Raw genomic sequence first — 26,414 nt, 5'->3', positions numbered from 1 at the left:
AGGGGAAGGGAAAGAGGCTAGATGCAAAATCTACCTGCTAGAGCTGACAAGGAAATGGGATATCTCCAGACAATCTGGGTGAGGGGAAGGGGGCGGTGCTGGGTTAACACAGGCTTGCCCTCAACTGGTCTGGGGATCTAGTATACATTCTATGTGCACACTTGGGTGATCCAATCTAAGGAATCAAACCGCAGTGGTCCCAGATCGGTAGCTCCCCTGGCACCTGGCAAAAGTCTAGGAAATGCCCTCTGGAAGAAAGAGTCTTGAACACAGACCCCTCAGGATCCACTGTTTAATCAGGGGCTACAGTATGAATGCCCTTCCACACCTCCCCACCCTCTCCCTCCCCCTGGAGTGCATTATGGTGGCCCCAAAGCTATGCACACACAAGCTTTAACAATTTTCAGAAATAAATATATTGAAACATCTGCAAGACACATGATGATAGGTTATGTTCTCATCAAAACCTTCTGTGAAAAGAAAAATCAACAGTTCAACAGAAAAATGGGCAAAGGCTACATATAGTTAATTCATGGAAAGGCATGGTTAGTAAGCACTTGAAAATGTTCCATTTCACTAATAATTCTTAAATGTGCAAAATAAAATACGGAGATTCTTTGAGTTAAACTCATAAAGACATTTATTTTTTATAAGACTCACTGGGGAAGGACTAGTATATCAGTATGTATTCATATGCTGTGTGGGTGGAAGTGTAATTTGTATGCCCTTTCTAGATGCCAGTTTGTTCATTTGTTTCTAGAACATTAAAATGTTCTTACAATCTGATCCAGTCAATTCGCTTTTAAAAAACTGTCTAAAGAAAGTCCTATATGTGCATAACATTTTACGTCTAAGGATTTTCACTGCAGTATTATCCACACACACACTTATTGCATATGCACACAAACACATAATTTTTTCCTGAAGCTCTTGAGGGTAAGTTACATACATCATGGTTCTTTACTTCTGAATATTTCAGTGTGGATTTCCTAAGAACAGGAATATGATCAGGGTACAGTTATGAACTTCATGAACGTGCTTCAGTTCTTTATCTAATGTACCATATGTATTCCGATGTTCGTTGATCAGCTAATAACCTCTATGGATTTTCTTTTCTCTCCAGGCTCTAGCAGCCTCTAGCTTAACATTAAGGATTGCATTTGGTTGTCATGTCTCTTCACCTTTCACTGTCTTTTTCGACTCTAATATTTTTGAAAAATACAGCCCCCCCAACTTTAAAAAATACAATGCTTACATTGTGTTTTTCTCATGTTTCTTCATGATTCGATTGTGGTTATGCACTCTTGGCCAGCAAATTACGTAAATGATGGTGTGTGCTGGTCAGCGTTGCCTGATTTCCCCACTATGTAATTACTGGGTTTCTTCCTCCCTTGCAACTAATAAGTAGTCTGTAAGCAGACAGTTTAAGGCCATGGATAAAGGTTTACACGTAAGCATACATATATACTGTTCTTCATCAAAATTTTCCCAAGAGGTGGCATCCGCTGATGGTTCTAGCATGATCTGGTCTCTTTACCCTGATGATTGCAGAGTCCTGATCTCCCAACTCCAGCAGTAAGAAGAGCCCTCCCTTCTCCCTACCTGTCTGTCTATCATTGGTATGGATTCCTGTTTCTTCAATGACTTGTAATTTCATTATTATACTTAATTATTTTAGTGCTCTAATTGTTCCAGATTTGGCCAGTGGGGGCATCTTCAGGCTGGTTTCTATTTCTTTTTGATATGCCCCTATCATTTCTTTTTTTTTTTTTTTTGGAGCATTCCCTTAATTTCTGAAATAGCAAGATGTTCTAGATTCATCTTTTACCTACCCTCTGCCCCAACCCTAAAATCAGCCACCTCTTTAAGAAGCCTGGGTTCTTTTTAGTGGGAAATGGTATCAGAGACCAACTGGATTGCTAGGGGTGTTCAGTGCTATTTTGGTGTCTTTGCTTCCTGGACCTTGCAACAAAGTTATATGCATACACATAGCTACAAATATAGATGCATCTATACATATATATGAACCTAAACAAATATGTACACACATAAACATATTTTAGAAATTACTAATTCCCACTGATACCTTCAAATTTCAGTCCGGCTCCAAGGGGTCTCTCCCATTGTATATTTCTGTATCCCTTTTTTCACGGTGAGAACGCTGGGTCCAAACCACATCAATGCATTTACTCTATTTGCTGAATCTTGAATTAATGTAAAATAACTTCAGAATTGCTTTACCCATGCTACACCAAGAAATAAAATTGCTTTAAAAGTTCAAGATTTGTTGGCACTTCTTTCCCAATCCTACGTTATCACATCCTAGACTGAGATTACAGAGTCCAAACTGTGTCATAATTTACTTGGATTAGTTCCTCTTTCCTTTTTCTCCCCACTTAGTATGTTTATTGTATTCATTCAAGCAAGCAAGGCTTATTTGGTTCCAAGTATTTTTTATTAATAAAATTGAATTTTTTGAATATGTAAGATATTAACATGTTTTCAGAAGTAAAACTATACCAAAAAATTATATTCAGAGAACTGTGACTCCTTCGTATATCCCTTTCCCCCACCCCATCCCTTGTAGAAAGCAACTTCATTGTTTTTCAGTTTACTTTTCCTGTTTATCTTCTTTTAACGATAAGCAGATATATGTGTGTTTCCTAATTTCCCTTCTTTCTTACAAAAAAGTGGCATACCATATGTGCTCCTCTGCTGTTTTCATTTAATATCTCCTGGAAACGACTCCACATCGGTTAATAGAGATTTCCTTACTCATTTGTATACTTGCACCGAGCCCCATTGCGTGTATACATGCCATCGTGTGTTAACCAATCTCCTGTAGTTGTACGTTTAGATAGTTCCCAAATTTTGTAATTACAAGTAATCCTGTAATGAATAACCTTGTCACATATATTTTCAGATTGTTGGAGGTCTATATTCTGGACAAATTCATAAAAGTGTGATTGCTGTGTTGAAGGGTAAATGCATCTGCTAAACCCCCGCTCCACAAGCTTTGGGCCATTTTGCATTCAGACCCCAACTCCCCCCACCACCTAGGCCAACAACGTGTATTGTCCTCTGCATCTTTGTCAATGGGATGGGTGAGAAATATTATCACAGTGTAGTTTTAAGTTGCATTTGTCTTATGAGTAAAGTTGAACATCTTTTAAATTATTCAGGGGCCATTTTTATATCTCTTTTCGTAATTGCCTGTTTGGGTCTTTTGTTCATTTTTCTGTAGGATTTTCGGTCCTTTATTTCCTCAATTTTTAAAAACTCTTTATAAATTTGGTATATTAGCTCTTCATCTGTGATGTATGCTGTGGATATTTTCTCCCTGTTTGTCATTTGCTTTTATGGCCATGCAAAAGTGTTGTTTTACTAGCATGTAGTCAAATGTATTGATCTTTTCTTTTATTGCCTCTGGATGTTCAGGCGTAGCTTAAAAAATCCCCCCGCCAACTATCTGCCAAGCAATTTAGTTGTCATCATAAGCTTGCACCCCGACTTCCCAGCACAGAAGCCCTGGTCAGCTCGATGCAGACCACCTCATTTCTCAAACACCCACTTGGAGGTCCGGCTCATTCTGCCAATATTGGACATCTTTCTTCTGGTCATTCATAAAAAGACCAGATCTTGTAAGGAGGAAGGGCTATGCAGTGTCTGGGGGAATGGGAGCAATCTTCTGAATGAGGGAATACATCACTTAGGTCTTATTTAGAGAGCACGTGATCCCAGGGAACGAGCATGGCATCAGCCTTCCGGCATGAGATCTGTTCCAGCCGCGGTCCCTTCCACCCCCTGGCACGTCCTGCACAAGGCAATGTGTGAGGCAGAGGCTGTGCCCATCCCGTGTCCTCACACTGCCAGCTCCTCCTCTCCGAAGCCCCCCAGCTGGGCTGGATGCAGAGTCTCGGTGGGGACTGCGCTGGGGCCAGATTCGCCCTTGTCCCTGCAGAAGCAGAATCCTGCTTCGGTTACAACGTGTCAGGGAATGGAAGGGTGCTGAGCCAGATCAAGCAACCTTTTCATACTCCACCCCAGGGGTCTGAACAAGGCACAGATAGAGAAAGCACCTGGGCTGGCCTGCGCGCCTTTACCAGTTTGCCCGAGATCATGAATGCTCCTCCCCCAGAGGTGCTGGGACATCCCAGTTCCTCAACCACTTGATTCTGACCTCCATCCTTCTTTGCTCTGCTTGCTGTCAGGTCACCTGGAGCTCAGGTGGGCTGACTTGGACCCAGGGGCGGGGGTGGGCGCAGGGTGTGGGGACAGTAAAAGAATGGGGCAGCTGGAGAGGGGTGGGCGTGGCTCCCCAGCCTGGGTCTGACAGCTCTGGCTCCATCACAGTGAGGTCGGCCGCTGGCGACGGAGATGCGCTGTGTGTTACAGAAGACGAGCCGGCAGCTGACGACGACGAGGACATGCCGTCCTTCCCGTGCACGCAGGAGGGTAAGGGCTCCGGGCTGATCCCAGGCTGGGGACAGACTTCTCTGTCCGCATGGCTTCAAAGTCCTGACTGTCCCTTCCCCGCGGCTCCCTGGAAGCATTGCATGGGCCTGGGTTATGCGGTACAGGTGAAGTCCGAGTCCTCCTCAGACCTGTCCGGGACCATCTCCCCCAGGGCCTCTCTTCCAGCTGGCCCAGAACTGTCCCCTTCGTTGTAGCCCATGCCCATCAAGTGGCCCGTCCTTCTCAGGCCCACAGGACCAGCTTGGCATGTGGCTGATCTGAGAAACCAACGCCCTCTGAACTGTTACTTGCAGTAGGGCTTCTCCGTGGATTTCAGTAGAGGTTAGAGCAGCTGTTCTCAATCTTGGCTGTGCATTGTAACCACCCAGGGACGCCTGAGACCGACCCTTAGAAATTCTGATCTCTTTCGGTCTGGAGCGTGGACGGGCATCAGGGTATCTAAACATTCCTGGTACTCATAATGTGCAGCTGAAGTTGAATCCATCTTAGAAATTTCACAGCTGGGAGCATCACAGCTTTCCCGCTGGCCACTGACCACCTCCCAGAGCCGCCAGGAACACCTTCTTCCAACCTTCGTCTATAACAAGGACCAACTGATACACTGGAATCATCCGTTTGGCCTCCAGGAGAACTTCTGGTTACCTGCAAAGTTTGGGGACTGGCGACCAACCTTCTGGTTGGCCTGGGACTGAGGGGTTTCCCAAGATGTGTGACTTACAGCTTTAAAACTGAGACCGTCTTGGCAAACCATCCTGGTTTGCCCAATACCAAGGAGTTCCCAGAACAGAAGACTCTCAGTGCTAAAGTCCAGGAAAGTCCTAGGCAAACTGGGAGGAGTTGGCCACCCAATGGTGAGACAAAGCTGGCTGCCCTGTGAGGGGGCTGTTGTTTTGGGAAGAGGTGTTTTCCTGCACCATGGGCTGAATGACGATGCCATGGAGACAGAATGATGGTGTGATGGGCGCGTACTCTCAAGATCCTCACTGTGGTCTTGCCTATTCGTAAAAGCTCTAGGACCTCCAGAAAAGGCAGTGAAGTGGGTAGAGGCGAGGATCCAGGACGGCTCCCTTTCTGAGGCTGGTTCAAAATGGGATGAGACAGGCCAGAGCAGGAGAACTGACCCTTTCGCCGCGGCCTCTGCCACCGGCCTCTTTTTGTCCCCGCTCTCCACAGGCCGGCCGGGGCCCCGCTGCAGCCGCTGCCAGAAGAACCTGTCTTTGCACACATCGGTGCGGATCCTTTACCTCTTTCTGGCCTTCCTCCTGGTGTCTGTGGCCGTGCTGGCCTCTCTGGGTGAGTGCAGGCTGCCACCAGCAACCCGCTCGTCAGGGGCTCTCCACCCTGGGCTGCGGGGGAGTTTCTCATCAGGGGTCCTTTCAGTGCCAAACCCCCTACGAAGACAAACACAGATCTCTGTGGCTCACGGACCAGAGCCAGCATCTTCCTAACTAGGGGCTCTTAGTGCCTGATTCAAACTGCAAAGACTAGCTCGTAACCTCTGGTCAATAATTAGCTGTGTGGCCTTGAACAAGGCACCTCCCCTCTCAGGACCTCCGTTTTCCTACTGGTGAATGAGAGGCTAGGACTAGATAGTAGTTCTCAGTTTCAGCCCCATGTTAGAATCATCTGGGAGCTGTAAAAAAATATGGATGCCTGGGCCCCCCCTTGGATAATGGAATTAATTCAGTAGTTAAGCTCTTCAGATGATTCTGGTGTACACCCAGGGTTGAAATCACCAGATCGGACAATGTCTAAGCCCTTTCCATGGCCTCTGTGTTTCTCAAAGTGAGGTTGGATGTGTACCTGCGTCAGGGTTGGCCCCAGGATTTGTTAAAATGCAAATTCCTGGGTCTCCCTCAGACCTACTAAGTCAGAGTCCTGCGAGCGAGGCCCAGGGATCTGAGGTTTGGTGGTTCTCACACACTCAGCAGTTTGTATGACTGCGGTGGCTGACCCAGGTGATGACGTGCTGCCAGCTTCAGGTAGCTTCTGCCTCTTCTGGATACTAACACAATTTATGTTCAAAAAGTGAAAACAAATTTGAAAGTTTCTTACTGCAATCTCGTTCTATTCTTAGCTTCAGATTTAAAAAAAAGCTTTTTTACTAAGGGAAGCCTGTAGGTTTGTTCGCTCCAATGTACTAGATATTAGAGACAAAGCTGGGACTCAGGTGAGGCACGGAGATGGATAGGATTAAGAATAATTTTAATTTTTTATTCCTTTCTTATTTGTCCCCATTCTACCCTGTGGTCAGATCCTAGGTCTAAAATCTGAGGGGGGTGGAAATTAGATATGTATATGTATAATTTATGTACTGTTACATATTCTAATATATACATATATACCCACATATGTATAAACACATATATACACTTAAGGGAGATATATAAAAAGATTATATCTATCCACATCTATAGATATATAGATACACAGATATATATTTTTAAGGGATGTGACAGACTCTGGCCATTGGGAAGCCCCACAGAAGAGTGAATGGTTTTGGCCGCAGAGGGGCTGATAAATGGTTTGTCTTCTCAACAAACGACTGCTGTTTCTCTGAGCTAAGACCCTTTTCTCATCTCTGTTTCCCCTGCAGTTTTCAGGAAAGTGGACTCTCTCTCAGAAGACATCTCCCTGGCCCAGGCCCTTTATGACAAGAAGCTTGTGTCTATGCAGGAAAATCTCCAAGGGCTGGGTGAGTGTCCAGTGTCCAGATGTGCTAATGACCATGACAGAAGGCCGATATTACTTGACAGGGGCCGGAGGGGGGCAGCGTTCTTCCCATGCCATGGTGCCCTGGAGCAGGGCAGCCCTCACCAAGCTTCAAGGCGTGAGGGAAAGACAGCCATGGCTCCCGGCCTCCCTGTCCAGCTGGAGAACATCCAGCCAACGAGGGCTGCTACCCTGGGATGCACCCAGGAATGGGGCTCGGGGTTCTGTGAGTGGCATGGATCTAGCAGAGCCTCCAGGTAGAGAAGCAAGCCAGAGACAAGCAAGTCCACTCGCCAAATATCTTCACGTAATCTGAAATTATTTTTAAGATCTTCCCTGTGCTCTTGACAGGTCGGCCCTTTCCTCATCACTGCCTTAAAGTTTGCACAATTTACTGTCTCTTCATCTCTTGCTTTCACAAGGGACGTTCTCGTTCTGAGAATGAGACAGAAGGAGACACAATAGAAGGGTTTAGAGGGGGTCTGCTTGGTGGGAAGAGAAAGTCCTATTCTGCCACTAATTAGCTGAGTGACATTTGGCAAGTCACTTTTCTGAGCCTCATTTCTCATCGGTCGCGGGGGGAAACTATCCCTGTACCCTTTTCTCCACGAGCTTGTGACAGGCTCAAATAAGCACAAATATTAAAACGTGGGGAGAAATTGTAAAAATAAAATGTAAATGGGAGGTTCTTGGCAACCTCAGAAAAGTTATGAAGATACATACTCTCAAGGATTTGGTGGTGAGATGGAGAAAATATCCTAAAGCCTACATTTCAGGTCAGAGTAAAGACATTTGGTAGAAATAAGATTGCATAGAGGCGGCAAGACTTTTCCAAAAAGGATTTCATAGCAGGTCTTAGGAAAGGAAGAGGAATAGGAAAGCCACTTGCCAGTTCATTATGCTCTGAAATATTAAAGAAGCAACCTTTGTCCCGTGATCCTTCAGCAACTCAAAATGTTGTCCCTTTTTTCTCCTGAAGAGCTGAAAGCCCCGAACAACTGCTCTTTCTGCCATGAGGCTGGGCAGCTGGGGCAAGAGATCAGAAAGCTGCAGGCGGAGCTGGAGGGAATTCAGAAGATGCTTCTGGCTCAGGAGGTCCAGCTGGACCAGACCTCCCAGACCCACGAACTGCTCTCCACCACCAGCGGTCAGATCTCCCAGGAGATGGGCAATTGCTCCTTCTCCGTCCACCAGATCAACCAGTCTCTGGGGCTCTTCCTGGCCCAGGTGAGAGGCTGGCAGGCCACCACAGCCGGCCTGGACCTCTCTCTGAAGGACCTCACCCAGGAGTGCTACAACATCAAGGCTGCGATGCACCAGATGAACTTCACCGTGGGGCAGACTTCTGAGTGGATCCACGGGATCCGGCGGAAGACAGACGAGGAGACCCTAACCCTCCAGAAGGTGATCGCCGACTGGCAGAACTACACGCGGCTCTTCAGCAGCCTGCGCGCCACCTCGGCCAAGACGGGAGAAGTGGTCAAGAGCCTCCAGGCCACCCTGGGGGCCTCCTCCCAGCGCATCAGCCAGAATTCTGAGAGTATGCACGACCTGGTGCTGCAGGTCATGGGCTTGCAGCTGCAGCTGGATAACATCTCGTCCTTCCTGGATGACCACGAGGAGAACATGCACGACCTGCAGTACCACACCCACTACGCCCAGAACCGCACGGTGGAGAGGTTCGAGACGCTGGAAGGACGCATGGCTTCCCATGAGATCGAGATCGGCACCATCTTCACCAACATCAACGCCACTGACAGCCACGTGTACAGCATGCTCAAGTACCTGGATGACGTGCGGCTCTCCTGCACGCTGGGCTTTCACACCCAGGCCGAGGAGCTCTACTACCTGAACAAGACCGTCTCCCTTATGCTGGCCACCACCGACCTGCTCCGGGAGCGCTTCGGCCTGCTCAGCGCCCGCCTGGACTTCAACGTCCGCAACCTGTCCATGGTCATGGAGGAGATGAAGGCCGTGGACACACAGCACGGGGAGATCCTGCGCAACGCCACCATCCTACGAGGTGAGAGCCAGATCTGGGCCGGGCTGCCGGGGAGCTCCCAGAGGGCCTCGGTGACCTTGGGAAACACAGAAGGACCTGGTTTGGGGCAAAAATCTCAGTGGGCTGATACAATCCTGCAGCAAATTCCTGGGGTGACTGGCAGCTTTTACGCCCTTGCCAACCTCTTTTGGAAAAGTGTATGGCTCCTCACTTTGCCCGACATACAAATTTGGATTTTTATGTGTGGATCTGTTTAATTGGGCCCACCGAGAGATATAGGTAGATCTCATCTTTCGGAAGCTCTGTCTCCTTTTGTTTTCTCCCTTCCCACCCCCTTACTGGGTGCCCTCAACCACCTGCCCTTCAGATGCCCTTCAGATGCCTGTCACTCTGATGCCCTCTTCTCCTCCCATCTCACTCCTGTCTTAGGCAGAGTTCTTCAGAGATATAGGAGAGAGAGAGAGAGTATAAGGAATCGGCTCATGTGATTTTGGAGGCTGGCAAGTCCAAAATCTGCACAGCTGATGTCCTAGTTCAACTCAAAAGGCTGGAAGCTGCTGTAGAACCAGGAAGAGGCAGTGTGCCAGTTGAAGGCTGTCAGGCTGGAGGATGCTCTGTTACTCAGGGGAGGGTCAGCCTTTGGTTCTATTCAGGCTTCAACTGATTAAGTGAGGCCCACCCACATTGAGGAGGGCAATCTGCTTTACTCAGTACTGATTTTTTTTTTTTAACTTTTTATTTCATGTTGGAGTAGAGTTGATTAACAATTTTGTGTTAGCTTCAGGTGTACAACAAAAGTGATTCAGTTATACATATACATGTATCTATTCTTTTTCAAATTCTCTCCCCATTTAGGTTGTTACATAATGTTGAGCAGAGTTCCTACTCAGTACTGATTTAAATGTTGATTTCATCCATAAACACAATGGAGACACACCCAGAATAGTGTTTGGCCAAACATCTGGGCACCCCATGGCCCAGTCAAGTTGACACATAAAAATGAACTGTCACAAGTGCGTCCCTCATCCACCTGACACCCATGCACATCTCCTTAAATCATACTTAATCTCCAAATAAAGAAAGTAACAAGGTCCTAATTCTGCCTAATATACATGATATAACAATCCTGAGAGTAACCCAAAATGCACTAACCCCTTCCCCAGAAGAGGAGGTAAAGTCCTTGAGTGATGTTTACCCTTCTTAATATCCCATAACTTAAATACTATGATATAAAGTTAACAATATTTAAATACTGTGATATAAAGTCAATACATTTTGCATTTTTTGTTACATAGTAAGGGGATAAGAGAGGGAATAAAACAAAGATATATACACATATATGTCAACATATAATCATAACACAATGAGGAAATACTCTTGACAATTACAGTCCTCGCTCATGAAATTGGTCAGAGAGTCACAGCTGGTGTTTATAACTACCTTCTTCCGCTACCCATTCCGTATTCCCTTTGCCTTCAGCAAGCACCTCAGCTGGTTGTGCTTCTTTACCTGGTAGGGTGACCCAAACCTTCATTCCTGAAGGGCCATTAGTAGTCCTGCCTGGATTGGGTTGTTGTAATTCTCCATTGACCTTACTCCCAGGACATGGTAATACTGAGAGACGCCCTAAGTGACCTCCTAGATTCCAGACATGCTCGCTCTTGCCTCCATTGTGGAGGAGTAGTCTGATTTCTCCTCGGCAGTCAGGGTCACTCATCCCAGGCAGCGCAGTAACTTTGTCTGTTATTTCAGAGGCATGAGGAGCCCAAAGTGAGCAGGCAACAGTCTTAACTTCCAGTTCAATGGAACCGTATCTCCTGGCAGAAATATTCCCCTTTGGAACTAAGATCACTAAGCCAGCAGAGCATAAGTTTCTGGGAACAAGAAGCAAAAAATTTGCTAGTGGGGCACTAGGGTTAATAGTGAGCGGTGGCTTCCCAGTTCCCCTTCTTGATCCTTGGACCTGAGTCCTGGCTGTAAGAGAAACAGCAGCATGTTTTTGTTGCTGATTCAGAGCATATACAGCCCTGCAACGTATTACCACAGAACTGGCACTGGAACTGAGTCTTCAAAAGGCCATTTCACCCTTCTATTCAGCCAGCTGCTTCAAGACGGTGGGGGACATGGTAACGCCAGTGAATCTTATGATCACGGGCCCACTGCTGCACTCCATTTGCTGTGAAAAGAGTTTCTTGATCAGAAGCAATGCTGTGTGGAATACCATGTATGATGCATTCTGCAAGTACATGGCTGGTGTTTTTGGTGAAGCATTGCATGCAGGGAAGGCACTTCTATATCCAGAATAAGTGTCTAAACCAGTACGAGCAAAACACTGCATGATGGAAGTGGTCCAGTGTAATCAACCTGCCACCAGGTAGCTGTCTGATCACCCTGGGGAATGGTGCCGTATTGGGGATTCATTGCTGGTCCCTGCTGTTGGCAGATTGGGCGCTCAGCAGTGGCTGTAGCCAGGTCAGCCTTGGTGCCTGGAAGTCCATCCGTGTTGCTGAAGCCATGCATAAGCTCCATCCTTGCTACCATGGCCATCTTGTTCGTGAGCCCATTGGTTGATGACAGGGGTGCCTGGAGAAGAAACCTGACTGGAATCCATAGAACAAGTCCTCCTCGTCACTTGATTATTAAAATCCTCTTCTGCTGATGTCACCTTTGGTGAGCATTCACACAGGACGCCATGAGATGGACCTCAGCTAAAACTCCGTTGATCACCTGACCGCCATAAGTCCCTACTCTGACTGGTGCGTCACAGTGATGGCTGGGTCTCCTGGAATCAGTGTCAGTTCAGAGCTTGTGTCCAGTGGTGCCTGAAAGTTCTGATTATTTCCTCTTGCCCAATGCACAGTTATCCTGGCAAAAGACCATAGGGGCCTTTGGGGAAGGCTGGAAAAATGATTAGTAGTAAATATTGTTGGTAGTGTACAAGGGTCCTTCCTCAAGGGGACCTGGCCTCTTCATTCAAGGGGTTCTGAGTCTGTAAAGTGGCTCAAGTCTGAGAACTGGTTGGGGGTTATGACACTCTGTTTTTATGATTCAAGTTAGACTCTTGTTCACTTGACCTAGAACTTTTCTGCTTACACAGAACAAGTAAGAATTAGTAGGCTTCCTGTCTATTTCACTTCTAGGAACCCCATGACGAGCTAGCCAGCCATCGGTCTGCAGGAGTCAGGCCATTCTGCTTGCGGCATTGACCCTGCTGTCCATCACAGGGACCATTCCCTCCTTGCCTTCGGGGCTTGAGTGCCGCCTCTGGTCCCTGCCACCGCGGATCCAATCACTCTCATCGTGGTTACGTTTCCCAATTCCGTGACTGAAGTTCCCTCTCTGAAGTCTGGCCCACAGAGAAGAGCCAGGGATGCCAGGGCTTCCCTCTCAAGTTTATCTCTCACAGTCGTGGTGAAAGGCATGTCTTCTGGTCCTTCCCAGGGTGGGGAAGTGAGTAGGTTTCATACGACAAACTCACTCAAACATTCCAGTCTCCCTAAGTCATGGAATCCTTTTCTCTACATTAAACCAAAGCAGGTCTGGCAATTCTAATTCACTCACTGTGGGTCTCCTTTTGGCCATATTTCAGCCAAGCAGCGAAGCAAACTCTTAGAGCCCTTCCTTCCTCCCCAAGATGCAAAGTTAGATGCAGAATCCCTGCTTAGTGAGCCTGTGGCAATAAATGCCGCCCGATCCAACTTTACGTTCCTTCCACGATTTATCCCACAGCCTTAATACCCATCCCCACACGTGTGGCCCGGGTTTCTATCTGCAGGAGTTAGAAAATGCAGAGGGTAGTGCACCTCCTCACGGGTCACGCTTTGTACCTCACTTTAGGGGCTGCTGGGACTTGAGTCTGCTCAGAGGTCTAGAAGCCAAGAGCGGTGGTGGGGTCGACACTGGGGAGAACCAGCAATGTCTTGCTTGTCAGCTGCCTCAGGGGCGGTCATTACCCTTTCCGCAGGTAACGCAGGGTTAATACCCTGGGACGGGCGGGGGTGGAGAGGCCACTTCTCCTGGGGAACAGAGAGACCGCTGCCACTGGCAGAGGAGATGCATCAGAATTCAGGGTTCTAGTTCCCCAGCTCCATCAGGGTCTTCCCACACACCCCCATTCCAACTTGCAGGATCCCATTCCTTCCCAGTCCGTGGCCTGGGTTTAGCAGGAGACACCCTGGGAGGCTGGGAGTTCAACTCGCATTGTAATTCAGTCAGTCACAGGGGGAGATTGCGGGTCTGATTTTCAGCACTCTCAGCCCTGTGGCTAGAGCGGGTAAGGGTCTCCTTCAGGGCAGACATAGAAGCTTTCAGGTCATTTACGGGGACCTTGAGCTAGGAATTCGAATCCCTGAGCTCAAACTTTTCTTTCCCCACTTTGTCCAGTAACATTAGAAACAACCAGCCAATCTCATCATACTTGTTATTTTGACCAAAATGTTCAAAGGTATAACATACATGGTTGCCTGGATTCTTGCTTAGGCGTCTCCATTATTTTGGGTATCTCTATTCCCAGGGATTCTCAGTCTGCTTTTACTACTGGATAGAGAGTCCTTAGCACCTTTAAATCTAATCATATTAGAGAGCCCGTTCCAGAAACCACAGACCAAATCAGAAAACTCATCTTTAAAATTCTGTTCACCTGGAATCATTCTTGGTGCCAAAATCTGTACTAGCATTCTCCAGAGAAAGAGAACCAGCCAGCAAGATGTATATTTATGCTGTGTCCAGTAGGCTCTCTGGAGAGAGAGACTGATGTATTATAAAGAATTGAAGGTATTGGCTCACATAGGTATAAAAGCCAGCAAGTCCCAAGACCTGCAGGGTGAGTCAGCAAGCAGAAGACCCCGGAGAGACGATGCTTTAATTCCAGCCTTTTTTTTTTTTTTTTTTTTTTCCGGTACGCAGGCCTCTCGCTGCTGCGGCCTCTCCCGTTGCAGAGCACAGGCTCCGGACGCGCAGGTTCAGCGGCCATGGCTCACGGGCCCAGCCGCTCCGCGGCATGTGGGATCCTCCCGGACCGGGGCACGAACCCGCGTCCCCTGCATCGGCAGGCAGACTCTCAACCAGTGCGCCACCAGGGAAGCCCTACTCAGCGTTTTTGTTCTATTTGGGCCTTCAACTGATTGGATGAGGCCCTTGCACACTGAGGAAAGCAATTTGCTTTACTTGGTCCCCCAACTCAAATGCTAATCTTGTCCAAAACACCCTCACAGACACACCCAGAATGATGTTGCACCAATGTCGGCTGAAAAAAATGCACAATCTTAAAGTTGAGAATGACGTTTTACTCAGCGTCTATACCGAGGACTTAAGCCCAGGAGAGAGCCTCTCAGATAGCTCTAAGGGACTGTTCCAAAGAGTTAAGGGAAGAGCCAGCATATATGGGAGTTTTGGCCAAAAACTCCAGGTAGCTGAACATCAAAAGATTATTCCTAATTAAAGAAAAAACAGACATCTCAAGTTAATGAATTTAGCACTCTTCTATGTATGGGAAGATGCAAGAGTCTGGGCTTAATGAAATTATTCCTTTGATAGGCGCCTTCACTGTCTTGGTATCCTGTTTTTTTTCCATCCTGAATCCTCTCAGGGTGCACTGTCAAGGGTGGCTGCAAGTGACTGATGGCTTGACGGCCGCAACATCCTCTGTTTACTGATATGGCAGGTCCACAGCAAATATCAGGGCTCCTCCCCCCCGTCCCGCCCCGGGCCCGGTGCAATTGACACATGAAATCAACCACCAGAGGTGACATCAGAAATGAGGCCTGAGAACAGGGGAGAAAGGCAGGTAGAGCAGGGTTGGCAAGGATGAGCAGAGGCGCTCCAGGTGGAGAAGCAGACATGCAAAGACCCTGGGCGCATGCGTTATCGCCTTGAATTCCCATGGTCCCTGAAACTGAAGAACCGGCTGCCAGATGAGGTCTAGTCGAGCTCACGCAGCTCGCAAGGAAGGGAAGTGGGATTCAGATGCAGGGTGGTTCAGATCCAGTGTTGTGCGAGCTGCCTTGAGTGGCCTTCTCCTCCAGAGTCACCTAAGACCCTCATTCCCCTAAAAGCACCTGAGCAAACGAGAGACGCTCCCTGCTGACAGCACAGGCTTCCTGGTGGAGTTTCTGCGCTCTGTTCCTGTCTACCGTCCATCCATTTCCCCAAAAGGGACTGACCTCTTCTCCCCTTGGGACAGCTCTGCCCTCAGTCTCCCCTTAGATCCCACATCAAAGGTTGCTTACCTGACCCACTCTTTTGTTTGTCTTTTTTTAAGAAGATGTTGGGGGTAGGAGTTTTTTAAATTTATTAATTTATTTTGGCTGTGTTGGGTCTTCGATTCTGCGCGAGGGCTTTCTCTAGCTGCGGCGAGCGGGGGCCACTCTTCATCGCGGTGCGCGGGCCTCTCGCTGTCGCGGCCTCTCTTTTTGCGGAGCACAGGCTCCGGACGCGCAGGCTCAGTAGTTGTGGCTCACGGGCCTAGTTGCTCCGCGGCATGTGGGATCCTCCCAGACCAGGGCTCGAACCCGTGTCCCCTGCATCGGCAGGCAGACTCTCAACCACTGCGCCACCAGGGAAGCCCTGGCCCACTCTTTGAATTGACTTGAAATGCTCTATGGCTTCTGCTTATAAGTACTTTATTCTGAAGTAAACCCTATATTAGTCCGCCTGGGCTGCTGAAACAAAGCACCACAGACTGGGGATGCTTAGAACTGAAATCTCTTATCTCACAGCTCTGGAGGCTGGAAGTTTAAAGTCAAGGTGTTGGCAGTGTTGGTTCCTTCTGAGGGTGATAAGGGAAGGATCTATTCCAGGCATTGGCTTGTAGACGGCCACCTTCTCCCTGTGTCTCCTTATAACATCTTCCCTGCGCGCGTCTGTCTCTGTGTCCGTCTCCCCTTTTTATAAGGACACCAGTCGTATTGGATTAGGGGCCACCCTAATGACAACATTTCAACCTGATTATCTCTGTCGAGACCCTGTCTCCACGTGAGGTCATATTCAGAGTGGGTTAGGATTTCAGCATGTGAATTTTGAGGGAACACAATTCAGCCCATAACAAACACCGTTACCTTTCCGTCTTAGTCCTTCACAGCAATATTTCCAACAGTTTTTCTCCTGGAAAATGGCCCAGGAGACTCCTAATTCGGATTCCATACAGGAATTTGTATGGCTATACTCAATTTCCTGGACGCTTCCCCAGGAAGTGCGTGTCTTTGTGGGAAGTATGTTCAACCTGAAAATATAGCAGCTCTTGGCTCTAGAGAATAGAATAAGTAGCCACTGAGATCTGGAGGCTCTAGAATGTATAGTCACATTTGGGGGGGGGGGCCAGAAATCTGGGCCTGATCATTCAGGGAGCTCCAGGAGACAGGAGGGAGGGCCCCATGATCCCAGACAGCACTGTTTTCTTCACAGAGCTCAGACTTGGAGCCAACCTCTCTGATTCTCTGGTTCTCTTTAACCATTTGGTTTCAAACCTGTGTTACCTTCATTTTATATCAGTGAGCATTTCTGCTAATATTTTCTTTACTCTAGATTGGCGGTGTTACAGGGGATGGAGGTGAGGTAAGATCTTGTTTGCCTGTTGTCATATTCTGGCAACAAAGCCAGGTACTGAGTATTTCCTTAGTAACTGAAACAGTCCCACAGTATTTCATCTAAAATACGTATCTGTGTGACTTCTAGGATGCAGTCAGTGTTCCAGAGAAGGCATTAGCAGATAGTTCTCGTGGTTCATCCTCTGGTAACCTTGTCGTTCTTAGGTTGCGTTCAATCATGACGAAGCCCATTCACTCACTTTGTTTCATTTTAGTCTCACAACATTTTTTTTTAAATTTTTATTTTATATCGGAGTATAGTTGATTAACAATGTTGTGTACGTTTCAGGTGTACAGCAAAGTGATTCAGTTATACATATACGTGTATCTATTCTTTTTCAAATTTTTTTCCCATTTAGGTTATTATAGAATAACGAGCAGAGTTCCCTGTACTATACAGTAGGTCCTTGTTGGTTATCTATTTTAATTATTGCAGTGTGTACATGTCAGTCCCAGACTCCCAATCTGTCCCTCCCCTAGCCTGACAACCTTTGTGGACAAGACGTGTTGCCGGTGTTGGTGTCTTTACTTTACAGAAAGGTGATCTGAGACTGGGAGAGGTTAAGGGATAGCTCAAGGTCACACTATGATTAAGATCCTGACCCCTTGCCATGGCTCTGAGACGCACACGTCTAGTGCCCAGCCAGAAGAGGAGACACTGAGGGCAGTTACCAAAAGGGCATTTCCACTCAGGTCCTGATTAGGTGTCATATGTGGGACAGACTGGAAAAGAAGGAAATGGTACCAAGAGTGTTAGTAAGGGAACAATTTGAGAACCTCACTCTAAGTATAACCCAACAATAGCCATGGGACTTTATATTTGCTCCTGTCCTAATGATGGCAGAGTTCTCATCAAAGAACCTCATCGTAACTGGAGAGCAAGGTGGGACATGGCTTTGAGCTACATTTGACTCTCAGTTCAACCTCTGCATATTTGTTTAAATTGTGTCTTTGGGCGACATTTCTCTTGGTTGTTAACTCACCACATATAAAGTCTCTCACATCTGAAAGAAAATTTCAGGGATAAAACGAACATCCCTTCCTACAGGAACGTGTCACTCACCCATTCATTCATTCATTCATTCATTCATAGACAGGTGCTGATAGGCTTTCACGGGGGGGCTGACAATGAGGTCTCCCTCTGGCTGAAGCCGAGCTGCTCTCCAGAATAAAGGAAGACGGACAGCAATGGCCACAGCCAGTGTGGAAGGTGCCAAGTGCTGACCGAAGCTCTGGGGCTCTTAAACTGTCCGGGGAAGGAGCCTGGATTCTAATTTGCTGTGGGTCTTTAGGCAGAATCACTTAATCCTTCAGGGCCTCTGGTTTTTGGGGGGGTTTTTTTGTTTTGCTTTGTTTTGTTTCATATGTAAATCAATGGATAGGACCAGCTGTTCTCTGAGACTTCTTCCAGCTCTGTGATTAATTCTGAGTCTCCATTTGCCAAACGGAAAGCCAGTGGTACTTCTATAGTGTTTGTGCCTCTCATAGAATGTTTCTCCCTATTCTATAGGAGGATTTCTGTGTGTGTGCTAGACAGTGCCTACCCTAAGACTTTCGCTTGGGAATTGGAGCCAAGAAAGCATCATTGCTTATTTGCTGAGTGGCCTTGGACAAGGCTCTTGGCTACTTTCTTTTTAAAAAAATAAATTTATTTATTTATTTTTGGCTGCTTTTGGTCTTCGTTGCTGCGTGCGGGCTTTCTCTAGTTGGCGGCCAGTAGGGGCTAGTCTTCGTTGAGGTGTGCTGGCTTCTCATTGCGGTGGCTTCTCTTGTTGTGGAGCACGGGCTCTAAGTGCGTGGGCTTCAGTAGTTGTGGCTCGCGGGCTCTAGAGCGCAGGCTCAGTAGTCGTGGCGCACGGGCTTAGTTGCCCCGCGGCATGTGGGATCCTCCCGGACCAGGGCTCGAACCCGTGTCCCCTGCATTGGCAGGTGGATTCTTAACCACTGCGCCACCAGGGAAGCCCTCTTGGCTACTTTCAATTCAGCTTCTTCATCTGCAAGTAGGAATATAATATCTGCCCTGCCTATATCCCATGGGTAGTTGTGAGTAACAATGTTAAGAATGGGTGTGAACGGTTCTTGGTAAAATATAAAAGGGTGTCCTAATGAAGGGATGACTCTGAATCTAATTCACTTCTTGGTGGGCTCCTTGTCTTGTTCATCAGTGCCCAGCACAGTGCCTGACCTCTGGAAAGTTCTCAGGAAACATTTGCTTGTTGAGTGCATCAGTGAAAGCATGACCACGGGGCAGAAGCTGAGGACAAGGGATTACACTTACCAATTCGTTCCCTAAGCACTAACCTCCTTCCTCCTGCCACAGACAGTGTCCAGGAGTTTACATGTTGTAAAGACAACTTTGAATTATTCTGTGGTTTAGGGCGGAGGAGTTACCTGGAGGGGAGGCAGGGAGGAACATGCCTGCTTGGAGGATTAGTAGGTTCGCTTGTTATTGAGAAGCAAGGGGGATTAATGAAAAGGAGAATTATACCAGCTTCTGGTGGTGCCTGCGAGAGAGCTTACCATGACACCTGGCCTATTTCTGATACATTCTTACTTCCAGGGCATAGTCCTTGAGGAGTGTTTACAGGGCACTACTACCTGTTGGCCTTGAACTCAGGTTATTATTGTTTCCCCAGCCCCACAGGACTGAAGGAATGAAGCCTAATTCTCTGCTCAGCTTCTCCACTCCCTGGTCGTTACCGCAAATGCCCACACAGTTTCCTTTCTTCCTTTTCTCCTGAATCTCAGCCCTGGATCTTGGCAGCCCTGAGCCCCAGCCCCAGTGAAGCTGCTGAAAACCCTACTCAGCTTCTCAGCGTCTCTGCCCAAACCAATTACTAGTCGACAAATGCCTCGAGAGGAGAAAGAGGCACAGAAGGTCTGGCTTTCTCCAATGAGTCTCCCTTCTCCCTGGGAGTCTGGCCCTTGATCGCCCTCCAAAGCTTTCAGAAGGATGTCTTGGCATTCTGTCTAATGATTCTGGTTGCTCTCAGCGGGAGGTTGAGTCTGTACAAATTAATCCATCATAGGCAGACATGGAAATCCACTGGCATTTTTTCAATGCTCCTCAGGTAACAACAGCCAGGATTGAGAGTCCCTGACCCAGGCTGATATTCTCATTGAACAAAGAGGAGCCTGCAGTCCAAAGAGGGCCAAATGACTTACGCAGCCACCCAATTTGTTAATGTGGGAGCTGGGACTCAAACTCAGGTCCTCTGAAGTGCAGGCTAGTGTGCCTTCCATGGCACCAGGCCAGTCTCCCGAGAGCCTCCCCTTCTGTTTCTGTCTCCCTCTCCCTTTGTAGGCTGGCACGTTGCTTTGGATTATGAGATGGACTGCACCCACCCCCTCCCCGCCCATGCACTCCCTCACCCATGGGTGGGCAGTGTTGGTACCCTGAGGACTCGGTGCTTCTGCTCAGCCCCCCACCCTCTCCCCACTCCCAGTGCAGACCAGGAGCAGACCACCTACTTGTCCCAGACATGCAGTCAGCTGTGGCTCTGCGCTAATGGGCCGGGATGGCCTAATTACAGCCCAGGGCTTCCTGAGTAATTCCGGGCCTTCTTGGGACTCCACAGTGCCCCGTTCCTCTCCCCCATCACGTTTCCTCCTTTGTCTCAAATGTGCCCCCGCGGCTCAGAGAAGCATTTAGCTCCCTGCCCCCCACTTTGCCCTTTAGCCCTTCTGACACCCAGATCTTGTTACAGGCTGGGTGAAGGGCCTCCTGTTGTGGAGAGCCCCTGGTCAGCCTCTGCCTGCATCCCTTCCCCCCATGCTAACCGCTAAGCTTTGCTTGTTGACTTCCTTCCTCCCGGGCCAGACCCAGGTCCTGCCAGCTCTCCCCTCTCTGACTGCATGACTCATGGCTGGCTCTGGAGGGACAGGCAGAGGCTCGGCTCACCAGAGGAAGACAGTCCTTCAGGTGACCCCTTCCCAGCTCTGTGGGGGCCCTCCACCTCCTCCGAGTGGAACGAGGGCAGGAGGTCCTGGCAGTGGGAGGGGGTCTGGGGACCAGACCAGGAGCCTCTCAGGCCTGGGTTTGCATCCTGTCTCCACCCTTCCTGCTTGGTGATGGTGGGCAAGTCGCCACTCTCTGCACCGCGACTTCTCATCTGTAAAATGGGGCGATGATCTCAATGTACGGTGCTGGGGAACGTAGGAGAGACTAGGCAGGCAAACGTTCACTGCTCAGAGAGACGGGATCTTCTATGTGGGAGCCGGGAGCCCTCCCAGTGGCCGTGACCCAAGAGAAGGCAGGTCACAGAGAAGTTAGGGTGAGCCGGGGCCATCGTGGGCACACCGACACCGAGACAGGGCAGTGAGAGAGGCCAATGCCTGCAACACAGGTCCTGCCCCAGGTGGAGCCACCCCACCGGATGTCCTCCAGGCCACTGACTGGGAGACCTGCATGGGCTCTCAGAGACGGGGTCAGCAGCGGCAGTGGAGAGGGAGGTGACCCCTTTCCTGCCGGGCCTCCTTCCACTTGCACTAGGGGCTGCAGCTCCTGGGGGAGTGAGGAGGACAGTGCGACCCAGGCTTCTGCTCAAACCGACACCCTTGGCCCGTGGGCACCCAGCCTTCCCCAGCCAGCGAAAGGTACCCAAGAGCTTTCCCAGAAAGAGGAGCCCGAGGGGGCTGGAGGGGAGAAGCAAAAGAGAGGCCTTTACTCTCTGCCTTTTCTCCCCGCTGTTGGCGTAGAAACCGTGAGAAATCCTTGCAGCCGCCGTGCCCTTAGGGGCCAGGGAGCAGAGGACGAGCGCCGAAGACGGTGGCTCAGGAAGGATGGGGGTGCCACGGAAGGAGGGAGGGGCTCCCGCTGGATCTGTGGGCGTCCTTGTCCAGATGAAATTTCTCAGGCTTTTCCTGAGTCCAGGCTGGGGCTGGGGACCATCCATCCAGGGGACAAGAGTGGAAGCCACAGCAGTGATTATAGAGAAAGAGAGAAGAACCAGGGAGCTGGGGCAAGCCCTGGGAGCCATGTTCTTAGAGCAGGAGGGACAGAGGCAGGAGGAGGGGTCCTCGTGGAGCCACAGGGCCCTGGGGGACGGTCAAGCACAACCTCAGTGTTATAGATGGTCTGAGCGCGGATGGGCAGCGACTTGCCCAGCGTCACTCCACGCCCTCTGATTCCCTTCCACTTGCACAGCCTACGGGGGCCTCTCCACCTCTGAATGGCTCTGCTTTTCCAGCCCCGGCTGGCCCAGGCGCCAAGGGCAGAGCTTGGGGTGAGGACAGGCGCAGTGGCTTTGCTGGTTCCCAGCCATGCCTGCCGGGCTGGGGCAGGTGGTCCCTGCCCAGTGTCGCCCTGTGCCCTCGTTGGGCCGTGTTGTTCTGGCTGCTGTGCTGCAGACACAAGGGCAGGTCAAGCCACTCCCAGACCCCAGCCAGCCCATGACGGCAGGCATCTCAGCCGGTGCCGCCGGCAGGCCACGTGAGCCGAGCCCACGCAGGCCAGAGCCCCGCTGTGTGTGGGAGGCGGGCATGGGCAGGAGGTGGCAGGGAACGGCTGGAAGGTTTTTATTGGCCCTGGTGGGGCTGAGTCTGTCTGGGCCGCATTTTAGATCGTCACTGGAGGATGGGGTTCACTGACTCTCTGCTCCACTTAGAAACACTCCGGGAGGGAGGTGAGAGGGGGCACCGAGGGGGTGGGAGTGTTGGGGGAGGCTGGGGGCGGGCAGCAGGTAGCCCCAGCCAGGATGGACAGCGGTGGTGTCTGCATTAGCGGGGACGGGGCCCCGAGGCCGCAGAACTGGGTCACGGCCACTGGGAGGGCTCCTGGCTCCCACATAGAAGATCCCGTCTCTCTGAGAGGCCCACCCGGCTTCTGGTTTCCGCTCAGGGCCCCCTGGGGCTATCACGTCACCTCTCTGAGCTTTAGATGCCTCCTCTCTGACATGGAGGAGTTGGACTGGCTCCCACCAAGCTCAAAAACTCCAGGATTCTGTTACAAAGGGGATGGTGTAACAGCAGAGTTCTCGGGGAGAGCCGAGTATGGGTGTGAGAATTCACCTCCCAGGCCAGGCCTGGGGGGCAGCCTGTGACCCGGTGCCGAGACCACCGAAGAAAGCCAGGCTTTTGTGGTGCCTTGACCCCGCGGGGGCTAAAGCTGTTCTCCACAATTCCTGTTCTCATTAGGCCAGAGGGTTCTTTTCCTCTGACCCCGGGGCATCTGACGTGCCTTGGTCAGAGTGACGGCCACACTCTGCTCTGTGTCTTCAGAGTTGGTACAGCTCTGAGAGGCGGTCACTCTGACCTATATGGCAGGCAGGAAGGGCATTAAGGTCATCTGACCCCTGGCTTGAGCGCTAGACTGGGCTCTTTAAGGAAGAGAAGAGCGTCTTCATCCTGGCGTCTCTCCCAGGCCCTAGACCAGAGCCGAGCAAAAGCGGGCGGTCCACAGCTGTTTGGTGAATCACGCTCTTCGAGTGTATACTGAGCTTTCCCTGCCGTGTGCCTGGGCTCCGAGCCCAGGGCAGGGGATGGGAGCCGTGGCCCGCCCATCTTCCTGGGGCCCTACAGTCTAGTGGGGTCCACCAGAGAGGTACCAAGGATTTGCTTTCACTATATTGTGACTTCTCTTTCTATGTGTCAACTAAAAGATTCAGAAAGTAGTAGCTCCAAGAGCTCAGAGAAGATGCTGGAGTAGTCAGGGTGGACTTCCTGGAGGAGCTGCCCTTTCTCTGGGTTGTAGCTGTTCCCACTCACTCACTCACACTGGGAGGGATCCACTTCTCAGGCTTCACTTTCTTGGCTTTCTCCTCCATGTCACCCGACTCCATTCCTGGTCCCAGGTGCCTAAAGGTCCGGGGCAAATCCTGGGCTTGGGCTGGGGTTGGGGCAGGAGGTCAGGACAGCAGTCAAAGTCCATAATAAGTGTAAGCATCCAGGCCGCCCTCCAGAGTAGGACAGATGATCCTGGATGGTTGTGGCCTTTGCCCAGAGCTGTCCAGCTCGCTCAGCCCCCAACCTGAGTGCACGTGTGGAACTACGGCCAAGCCCTGAAGTCAAAACAATGAGTGCCCTCCAGGTGCAGGCCTCATGCCAAATGCCATTGCATGTCAGCTCGGGATGGGCTCACAGCCTGCAGGTGAGATTCTCAGCCCCACTTCACCGGTGGCCAAGCCGATTTAGAGGGTCAAGTCAGTCGGCAGACCTGGGCCCTGTGGCTTCGGACCCTTGGGTGTCAGTCACAGTGCCCACTGCCAGGCGTCCACTTCACGGGACAGCCTCGGAACACCTGCCCTCCTGGACTGACCTCTCCCCTCTTCTCTCTGACTCTAGGTGCCCCAGGCCCTCCAGGACCGAGAGGACTCAAGGGAGATGTGGGCGTGAAAGGGCCTGTTGGCAGCAGAGGACCAAAAGGAGACCCCGGCAGCTTCGGCCCCCCAGGACCTCAGGGTCCTCAAGGGCAGCCAGGGGACACTGGGCCTGTAGGAGAAAGGGGGCCGGTTGGCCTGCGAGGTTTCCCAGGCCTCAAAGGCTCGAAGGGCAGCTTTGGAACTGGAGGCCCAAGGGGACAGCCAGGCCCCAAAGGGGACGTGGGGCCCCCAGGGCCAGAGGGGGCCCCAGGGTCTCCAGGGCCAGAGGGGCCTCAGGGAAAACCAGGGATCGCTGGGAAGATAGGGTCACCAGGCCAGCGGGGGCCCATGGGGCCAAAGGGCGAACCAGGAATCCAGGGTCCCCCTGGCCTCCCTGGGCCCCCAGGCCCACCAGGAAGCCAGAGCCGCTATTGAAGAGTGGCCCGGTCCCGGACACTGCCACGCAGAAGGTGGGGAAGGGTGCTCAGGTGAAGAGAGACCCCCGAAAAGCCGCACCTGTAGACATTGTGGTCCTTCGGTCCCGAAGAGCGTTCCCCCAGGCCTGTCCCTGCACCTCCAGGCTTCCCAGTAGTGACTATACCATAGAAGGCAGCCCCGTATACACACACGCACGTGCACACGCACATTTCCCTGCTGGCCGGGGGGCTGACTGGGTTTCCGTGGCTGGGCGGGAGGAGAGGGCAGGAGAAGCCCCCTCGCCTGTGGCTGAGCCCGCCAGGGAAGTGGCTACCTCGGGGCAGCGGTCTTAGTCCTGGCTCTGAATTGGTGACCAGCGCTAGTCTTTCTAGCACCTTCACACCCATCCTAGCTGGCTGGCAGTTCCCTGAGGCTCCCAGGGGTTGAAAAGACCCAGGAAGAGCTTTGCAGGGGATTATGGTTCAAACTCGAGGGACGAGGTGGATTTGGCAACCACGAGACCTTCCCTGTAACCATGGGAGCAGAGGCCCGGGAACTCACACGGGACGCAGCAACTCCGCCTGGGCCCTGAGCACTGTGCCCCCAGGCGTTCAGCATTTTTTCCCACATCTCCAGAAAACTCCTCGCTTCATCCTTGCGTCCGCCTCTCAGGAGCATCCCAGAAGGAATCCAAGCAGGAGCTTCATCTGCACCGGGACACTCTCCAGGCCCTGGAACGTTCTGCCAAAGTAGAAGGCCCCGTTCCGATCCGGGAGGTGACCGCTTTGTGGCAACTGGGGGAGGGCTGACCGCCGGGCTGCTCTCCCTTCCCCACGCCTGCTCTCCTGCTGACCTCACCCCACCGTGACCCAGAATGGCCCCAGGCCTCTCTGCACGGGCAGCTGGGCCAGATCAGGGGGAGGGACCCCAGCTCCCTTTGATGTCACCCCTCACCCACCTTCATCCTCCTGCACAGCCAGCAGCAAGGAGGACAGGGACGTCCCCAGTGAAGCTGCCCCTCCTTTGTGTTCTAACAGATAACGACCACCCCTGGGATGGGGCCTTACAGCTGTCCCCTCCCCAGCCCGACCCAGAGACCGGCCCCTCCCCATTCCAGAAGCCTTCCCCCTTCTTGTAACAGGTGTGCAACTGGCTTGCACTCCCGCTGCCCTCACTGCCGTGTAGTTCTCCTGTCTACATATGATATCATGCCACGTAGTATCACCGACTCAGTAAAGAGCTGTTTCCAGGAGGGAGGTGTCTTCTGGTCCTTTCTGCCTGACCGGGACCGTGATGCCTTCAAGGCCTCCACCTCACCTGGCCTTCGAAGGGGAACCAGTGCACAAGGGGTCCCTTAGATATTCAGTCCCACTGTGGAGTCCAGGTCGGACCCCCTGGCCCTTCACTCTGGAAACACTGAGTTCTGCCGGGAGTTCCCAGTGGTCCTGCAGGGGCCAGGGACCAAGCGTGGCTGAGGGATTACCCACAGCGAGCAGGAACCCAGTGGAAGCAAGGTGAGCCTGCTAATCTCGCAGCAGGGCCCTAGAGCTCTTGGGCTAGAACGAGATTGGAAAATAAGACAGGACACCTGAGTGATACCCCCTGCTCCCCCGTCTTGTCCCTAAGACAAGGAGATAAAACAGAAAAGGGGGAGGAGACCAGACCTGCCCCAAAGGACCTGGCCCTCCAGGGTCCACAGGAAACAAAGGATAGCTGGGTGCTCTGTGAATCAGCCGGGCCTGTTCCAGGAATCAGGGGTGCGTGAAGGGGCTGTGCCCTCGGCTGGCTTTCAAGGCATATGTCTTAGTCCGTTCAGGCTGCTGTAACAGAACACCACAGACTGGGTGACTTCTAAACAGCAGAAACAACATAAATGATGAGGGTCATCCACCCTCGTGACCTAATCCCCTCCCAAAGGCCCCCCCC

At 50.9% G+C, this 26,414-nt stretch overlaps 1 protein-coding gene across 1 annotated transcript in view; it reads left to right on the top strand.

Annotated features, from left to right (window-relative positions):
* Positions 1-26,414, top strand: part of SCARA3 (scavenger receptor class A member 3) — a 50,286-nt gene that overhangs the window by 17,837 nt on the left and 6,035 nt on the right. The window contains exons 2-5 of the mRNA XM_007466161.1: positions 4,354-4,455; positions 5,650-5,769; positions 7,073-7,171; positions 8,168-9,211. Coding sequence (XP_007466223.1) covers positions 4,354-4,455; positions 5,650-5,769; positions 7,073-7,171; positions 8,168-9,211 — 1,365 coding nt within the window. The remainder of the gene's footprint in view (positions 1-4,353; positions 4,456-5,649; positions 5,770-7,072; positions 7,172-8,167; positions 9,212-26,414) is intronic.

Source organism: Lipotes vexillifer, unplaced genomic scaffold, assembly GCF_000442215.2.
Source record: "Lipotes vexillifer unplaced genomic scaffold, Lipotes_vexillifer_v1.1 scaffold308, whole genome shotgun sequence".
Lineage (NCBI taxonomy): Eukaryota > Metazoa > Chordata > Mammalia > Artiodactyla > Lipotidae > Lipotes > Lipotes vexillifer.
Note: the sequence above shows the minus strand (reverse complement) of the source record. Positions and strands in the feature narration are given on the sequence as shown.